The sequence below is a fragment of the Cherax quadricarinatus genome, chromosome 30 (assembly GCF_038502225.1).
Source record: "Cherax quadricarinatus isolate ZL_2023a chromosome 30, ASM3850222v1, whole genome shotgun sequence".
Classification (NCBI taxonomy): Eukaryota; Metazoa; Arthropoda; class Malacostraca; order Decapoda; family Parastacidae; genus Cherax; species Cherax quadricarinatus.
In genome coordinates, this window is record NC_091321.1 from 23,833,659 (window position 1) to 23,842,175 (window position 8,517).

The following is an 8,517-nucleotide window of genomic DNA, read 5'->3' on the forward strand; positions in this document are numbered from 1 at the left end:
TGGACTCAAGTGGGAGGGGGTTAGTACTACCTATCTCATACAAGTGTGTCCTGGACTCAAGTGGGAGGGGGTTAGTACTACCTATCTCATACAAGTGTGTCCTGGACTCAAGTGGGAGGGGGTTAGTACTACCTATCTCATACAAGTGTGTCCTGGACTCAAGTGGGAGGGGGTTAGTACTACCTATCTCATACAAGTGTGTCCTGGACTCAAGTGGGAGGGGGTTAGTACTACCTATCTCATACAAGTGTGTCCTGGACTCAAGTGGGAGGGGGTTAGTACTACCTATCTCATACAAGTGTGTCCTGGACTCAAGTGGGAGGGGGTTAGTACTACCTATCTCATACAAGTGTGTCCTGGACTCAAGTGGGAGGGGGTTAGTACTACCTATCTCATACAAGTGTGTCCTGGACTCAAGTGGGAGGGGGTTAGTACTACCTATCTCATACAAGTGTGTCCTGGACTCAAGTGGGAGGGGGTTAGTACTACCTATCTCATACAAGTGTGTCCTGGACTCAAGTGGGAGGGGGTTAGTACTACCTATCTCATACAAGTGTGTCCTGGACTCAAGTGGGAGGGGGTTAGTACTACCTATCTCATACAAGTGTGTCCTGGACTCAAGTGGGAGGGGGTTAGTACTACCTATCTCATACAAGTGTGTCCTGGACTCAAGTGGGAGGGGGTTAGTACTACCTATATCATACAAGTGTGTCCTGGACTCAAGTAGGAGGGGGTTAGTACTACCTATCTCATACAAGTGTGTCCTGGACTCAAGTGGGAGGGGGTTAGTACTACCTATCTCATACAAGTGTGTCCTGGACTCAAGTGGGAGGGGGTTAGTACTACCTATCTCATACAAGTGTGTCCTGGACTCAAGTGGGAGGGGGTTAGTACTACCTATCTCATACAAGTGTGTCCTGGACTCAAGTGGGAGGGGGTTAGTACTACCTATCTCATACAAGTGTGTCCTGGACTCAAGTGGGAGGGGGTTAGTACTACCTATCTCATACAAGTGTGTCCTGGACTCAAGTGGGAGGGGGTTAGTACTACCTATCTCATACAAGTGTGTCCTGGACTCAAGTGGGAGGGGGTTAGTACTACCTATCTCATACAAGTGTGTCCTGGACTCAAGTGGGAGGGGGTTAGTACTACCTATCTCATACAAGTGTGTCCTGGACTCAAGTGGGAGGGGGTTAGTACTACCTATCTCATACAAGTGTGTCCTGGACTCAAGTGGGAGGGGGTTAGTACTACCTATCTCATACAAGTGTGTCCTGGACTCAAGTGGGAGGGGGTTAGTACTACCTATCTCATACAAGTGTGTCCTGGACTCAAGTGGGAGGGGGTTAGTACTACCTATCTCATACAAGTGTGTCCTGGACTCAAGTGGGAGGGGGTTAGTACTACCTATCTCATACAAGTGTGTCCTGGACTCAAGTGGGAGGGGGTTAGTACTACCTATCTCATACAAGTGTGTCCTGGACTCAAGTGGGAGGGGGTTAGTACTACCTATCTCATACAAGTGTGTCCTGGACTCAAGTGGGAGGGGGTTAGTACTACCTATCTCATACAAGTGTGTCCTGGACTCAACTGTGGCACTCCCACGCTAGCATGCCCTGGGTCCCAAAGGTATCACCTTCTATGCTAGCATAACCCTGGGCTCAACTGGTGACCCTCATATATCTAAGGTGTAACTAAACGTGTCTCTCCTGGTCTCTTTCCCACCTCAGGACAAGAGCTCATCGTTCACAGACCCTCGAGTCGGAGAGGTACACGGTCGAGTCAGTCTTGAGCGACTCCTCTTCCAGACACTCCACTGACGACGACAAGACTGTACACACCCTCCAGCACCCGTTCTCCCAAGGACCTCCTCCACATTCCACAGGTACTATCTTCCATGCACCCTCCAGTATCCGTTCTTCCAGGGGCCTCCCCTCACTCCACAGGAACCGCCTCCCACATATCCTAGGTGGACCTTCCTCCACATTCTACAGTCTCAGTCTCCCCACAATCCACTCGCACTTCTCCCCTATATACTCCTCAGGTACTGTGTCTCATCTTTCATCCACGCGTTTTCCCAAGGGCTTTTTACATTTTAGAACCCCTATGGGTTTAGTGATCCTCCATTAATGTAAAAATAATTTTTACATTCTATAGGCACTGCCTGTGACACACTCAGAGCCAGTCTCAGGTACATTTCACGGGTGGTGTCTCCCACACACTCCAGAGGGATTTCTTACCCCCACACTTCAGAGATGTCTCCCACACCCGTTCTCTCAAGACCCTCCCCACCTTTTCACCTCTTCCCCCACACTCTCGACTTTCCTCCCATTGTAAGGAGTGAGAAAGAAAGATTATTTAAAGATTAATCTCTCTTCTGAAATTTCACTTCTCATTCGCTTATAAATTTCTTTTAATAATATTTGTACTAGCAACATGGATATTACTCTATCTAGAATACTAAATGTTCATACATATTTCTAGACAGTACGTCGCCTCCTCAACTTAAGGGAATTAAGAGATGGAAGGAGGGATGGTTTCTGTATTTGGAAGGAAAAAAGTTTTCCCAGACACGAAATTCTTTTATTATAAGACGACCCTAAAAGTTTTCCCAGACACGAAATTCTTTTACTATAAGACGACCCTAAAAGTTTTCGCAGACACGAAATTCTTTTATTTTAAGACGACCCTAAAAGTTTTCCCAGACACGAAATTCTTTTATTTTAAGACGACCCGATCAGTTTTGTCGGCACTGTAGAAGTAGGAAGCTTTGAAATTTGAAGATTGCTTTGATCATGTGGGTAATTCAGAAATCTTAGAAATAAAAATATATACATCACACACAACCTCACGCTCGAAGATAAAATTAAAGAAAAAGAAAACTATTGCAAGAATGAAATGCGCAACATAAACATAAGTTAAAGTAATAAGCATCAGTTAAAAATCCACAATAAATCACTAATATCAGAAGACTTGTCCTAAAGGATCCTCGAGATCTCTACAGGCACCTCAGTGATTTTATAAAACAAATACATAAACATGAAAAGGCTTACAGTGTGGAACAACAGCTGAAATATGTTACACACTAAGCTACACATCATAAGCTACACAAGAGGGCAGGACCTGCGAAGAGATGGCTATGGGTGACATTGTTTACCAATTCTCGACTGACAGTTTCATCTCAAAGAAATGATTCCTGTTAAAGGAGGACAGCTAAACATTCACGTCCTGCCAAATCCTTTATAACTTGTTTCTCATCTATATGATCCACCGGGCCAGCCATTTCCTGCATCTATGTTCGTGACTGCATGTTACTGTAAGGCTTTCCTCTGCATCTGCCCAGTCATTTCCCGGGACACCAACATAGCCCAGAAATCAACAGAATTCCACATTCTCATGCTGCGCATGGAGATGGTATAACAACTCTTGAATCTCGTTGAACCATGTGGTGAAGTATACTGAACCATGTGGTGGAGAAGTATACTGAACCATGTGGTGAAGTATACCGAACCACGTGGTGGAGAAGTATACTGAACCATGTGGTGGAGAAGTATACCGAACCACGTGGTGAAGTATACTGAACCATGTGGTGGAGAAGTATACTGAACCATGTGGTGGAGAAGTATGCTGAACCATGTGGTGGAGAAGTATACTGAACCATGTGGTGAAGTATACCGAACCACGTGGTGGAGAAGTATACTGAACCATGTGGTGGAGAAGTATACTGAACCATGTGGTGGAGAAGTATACTGAACCATGTGGTGGAGAAGTATACCGAACCACGTGGTGGAGAAGTATACTGAACCATGTGGTGAAGTATACCGAACCACGTGGTGGAGAAGTATACTGAACCATGTGGTGGAGAAGTACACTGAACCATGTGGTGGAGAAGTATACTGAACCATGTGGTGGAGAAGTATACCGAACCACGTGGTGGAGAAGTATACTGAACCATGTGGTGAAGTATACCGAACCACGTGGTGGAGAAGTATGCTGAACCACGTGGTGGAGAAGTATACTGAACCATGTGGTGGAGAAGTATACTGAACCATGTGGTGGAGAAGTATACCGAACCACGTGGTGGAGAAGTATACTGAACCATGTGGTGAAGTATACCGAACCACGTGGTGGAGAAGTATGCTGAACCACGTGGTGGAGAAGTATACTGAACCATGTGGTGGAGAAGTATACTGAACTATGTGGTGGAGAAGTATACCGAACCACGTGGTGGAGAAGTATACTGAACCATGTGGTGAAGTATACCGAACCACGTGGTGGAGAAGTATACTGAACCATGTGGTGGAGAAGTATACTGAACCATGTGGTGAAGTATACCGAACCACGTGGTGGAGAAGTATACCGAACCACGTGGTGGAGAAGTATACTGAACCATGTGGTGAAGTATACCGAACCACGTGGTGGAGAAGTATGCTGAACCACGTGGTGGAGAAGTATACTGAACCATGTGGTGGAGAAGTATACCGAACCACGTGGTGGAGAAGTATACTGAACCATGTGGTGGAGAAGTATACCGAACCACGTGGTGGAGAAGTATGCTGAACCACGTGGTGGAGAAGTATACCGAACCACGTGGTGAAGTATACTGAACCACGTGGTGGAGAAGTATACTGAACCACGTGGTGGAGAAGTACAACGAACCACGTGGTAGAGAAGTATACTGAACCACATGGTAGAGAAGTATACTGAACCACGTGGTGGAGAAGTACAACGAACCACGTGGTAGAGAAGTATACTGAACCACATGGTAGAGAAGTATACTGAACCACGTGGTGAAGTATACTGAACCACGTGGTGGAGAAGTATACTGAACCACGTGGTGAAGTATACTGAACCACGTGGTGAAGTATACTGAACCACGTGGTGGAGAAGTATACTGAACCACGTGGTGGAGAAGTATACTGAACCACGTGGTGGAGAAGTATACTGAACCACGTGGTGGAGAAGTATACTGAACCACGTGGTGGAGAAGTATACTGAACCACGTGGTGAAGTATACTGAACCACGTGGTGAAGTATACTGAACCACGTGGTGAAGTATACTGAACCACGTGGTGGAGAAGTATACTGAACCACGTGGTGAAGTATACTGAACCACGTGGTGAAGTATACTGAACCACGTGGTGAAGTATACTGAACCATGTGGTGGAGAAGTATACTGAACCACGTGGTGGAGAAGTATACTGAACCACGTGGTGAAGTATACTGAACCACGTGGTGAAGTATACTGAACCATGTGGTGGTGAAGTATACTGAACCACGTGGTGGAGAAGTATACTGAACCACGTGGTGAAGTATACTGAACCATGTGGTGGAGAAGTATACTGAACCACGTGGTGGAGAAGTATACTGAACCACGTGGTGGAGAAGTATACTGAACCACGTGGTGGAGAAGTATACTGAACCACGTGGTGAAGTATACTGAACCACGTGGTGAAGTATACTGAACCACGTGGTGGAGAAGTATACTGAACCACGTGGTGGAGAAGTATACTGAACCACGTGGTGGAGAAGTATACTGAACCACGTGGTGGAGAAGTATACTGAACCACGTGGTGAAGTATACTGAACCACGTGGTGGAGAAGTATACTGAACCACGTGGTGGAGAAGTATACTGAACCACGTGGTGAAGTATACTGAACCACGTGGTGGAGAAGTATACTGAACCACGTGGTGAAGTATACTGAACCACGTGGTGAAGTATACTGAACCACGTGGTGGAGAAGTATACTGAACCACGTGGTGAAGTATACTGAACCACGTGGTGGTGAAGTATACTGAACCACGTGGTGGTGAAGTATACTGAACCACGTGGTGAAGTATACTGAACCACGTGGTGGAGAAGTATACTGAACCACGTGGTGGAGAAGTATACTGAACCACGTGGTGGAGAAGTATACTGAACCACGTGGTGAAGTATACTGAACCACGTGGTGGAGAAGTATACTGAACCACGTGGTGGAGAAGTATACTGAACCACGTGGAGGAGAAGTATACTGAACCACGTGGTGGAGAAGTATACTGAACCACGTGGTGGAGAAGTATACTGAACCACGTGGTGGAGAAGTATACTGAACCACGTGGTGGAGAAGTATACTGAACCACCTGGTGGAGAAGTATACTGAACCACGTGGTGGAGAAGTATACTGAACCACGTGGTGGAGAAGTATACTGAACCACGTGGTGGAGAAGTATACTGAACCACGTGGTGGAGAAGTATACTGAACCACCTGGTGGTGAAGTATACTGAACCACGTGGTGGAGAAGTATACTGAACCACGTGGTGAAGTATACTGAACCACCTGGTGGTGAAGTATACTGAACCACGTGGTGGAGAAGTATACTGAACCACGTGGTGGAGAAGTATACTGAACCACGTGGTGGAGAAGTATACTGAACCACGTGGTGAAGTATACTGAACCACCTGGTGGTGAAGTATACTGAACCACGTGGTGGAGAAGTATACTGAACCACGTGGTGGAGAAGTATACTGAACCACGTGGTGGAGAAGTATACTGAACCGCTGCAAACAAAACACATTATTCATAATGATAATATCTTTATTTCCACAAGTACATGTACAAGGTAGACAGTCCTCGCTGACATCAATAACACTACTATACAAAAAGTCGCTTGTTATGCAGAGCATTTCGGGTAAATTAGGCCAGTTTTGTTCCAGGATGCGACACATACCAGTCAACTAACACTCAGGTACCCATTTTACTGATGAGGAACATAGGCAACCAGTGTAAGGAAACACGCCCAACGTTTCTACCCTCGACGGGAATCGAACCCAGACCCTCACCATGTGAAGTTAGAGCTTTGGCCACCAGGCCACGGGGCCACCCTTCTGAGACATGGCAAGACGGCAGTTTCTATGGACACATGTGATGGCTGTATTGTGGGTCAAGACAATATCATCGCTAGTTTCTTGCTGGAAGTCTGAGTGGAGTGAATATGGAGTGCATAATAGATGGGAGGCTGGGAAGTGAAGTGGCGGAAGATGACGTGCAAGACCCGTGTGTTGAGAGGTGAAGTGATTGAAGGAATGGATAGTTTTTATATTTTTTTGATTCGTTATTAGAAAAGTAATGACAAAACAGGGAAAGGGGTAAAGGGGAAAGAGGCAAGAACAGGTAAGAATGAAATTATGAAATTTGGATGTAAATAACTAGGAGTAATAATGACGGAGACAGGATAATTGAAGTTAAGCATAATGAAAGCTGAGCCGAAGACTAACAGATAAACTGGGCATTGAAATACAAATATTTAGGATTATATAACTATGTTACCCGAAAAAGCACAAGTAACGAGAGAGTTGATGTTGTAGATTCGCCGGTATAATCGCCCGGCCCGGGCCTTTTTCCAGAGATGGCCCGGCCTTGGCTCCCTGTCGTGGGAGTGTCTCAGACCAATGTCTGCCATGGGAGGAGGTACAAGTACCTCCTCATTTTCTGGGACCAACTGTCCCCAGGCCTAACCCCATTCCCCGCCCCCACGGGGCTCGGATGGAGAAGCTAGGCACCTTGGGCTGTCTCAAACCCCACCCACAGTGGACTCGAAGGGCGAGGCAGCTGCATAGCAACAGACGATGTCAGGAAGTGCAAAGGCAGCAAGCACTACAGGATCCTTTTGGAGCCACACCCTAGCTTTGGGCCGAAGCCCGAGCGCTGGGGAAGCTCAAGAATGCCTCTTGCTGTGTGTGTTGATGCTGCTGCTACTTCACTTGTCCGTTGCACTCTGTACCGAGAGAGTGACGCAAGTTTTGTGCTAAGCTGACATAGGCTAGCAGCAAATTTGTTGTTGAGATCAAAGTAAACGTTTTAGCCTAATTCGAATATGATAATTGCAAACCAGAATTAGCCCAACACTTAGTGACGTTGAGTTATATACTAAACTGGAAGTGAATCTTCAGTATAATTGAAGTAGTGCTGACGAACTGGCAACAAATGAACGCCATGCATATGTCAGTTGAATAATTCTCGATTTTTAACATGCTTGATTTTTAACTGAACAATGCTGATGTAGGGAGTTAGTTCTGACTTCCAGATTTTTAACCAGCACTCTCGTATTAATAAAGAAAACATACATGTACCTCAGTAGCAGACACATTTATTGTTGGGCTATGAAATTTACATTACGAGGCACAAGTTATATACACTATTACTATTACAGTGTAGTCGAAGTTCAGTCGCATGTTAAAATGTGGTACATAATAAAATTCTTCAACTTACAACCTGGAGCCACAACTCACGCTCCTTGTCTCTGCCTAAATCACAAGACCTCTAGTACTTGAGCTTATACTCTGAGAGAAAGTCTGCTTGTGAGAATAGTGGGTGTCTTTCGTACGGAAAATAAAGCCTGGAAGTTTCCTCTAAATGACCCAAATGGGTTTAGCGATTTTCCAAATACTTGAATACCTCCGTGACGTGGCGAGACTTCAAGATAGCAAGCAACCTTAGCTTCAAATATTACTTTTGAAGTCACACTCTTCATCT

At 45.6% G+C, this 8,517-nt stretch overlaps 1 protein-coding gene across 5 annotated transcripts in view; it reads left to right on the forward strand.

Annotated features, from left to right (window-relative positions):
• The window catches only part of LOC128692507 (cyclic nucleotide-gated channel alpha-3), a 1,073,829-nt gene that overhangs the window by 1,053,272 nt on the left and 12,040 nt on the right, over positions 1–8,517 (forward strand). For 4 of the 5 annotated variants that reach the window (XM_070089998.1, XM_070089996.1, XM_070089997.1 and 1 more), the window contains exon 9: positions 1,731–1,885. In XM_070089998.1, the coding sequence (XP_069946099.1) occupies positions 1,731–1,885 (155 nt within the window). Of the gene's footprint in view, positions 1–1,730; positions 1,886–8,517 lie in introns of those variants that run through there. The other variant, XM_070090000.1, reaches the window with a different exon arrangement.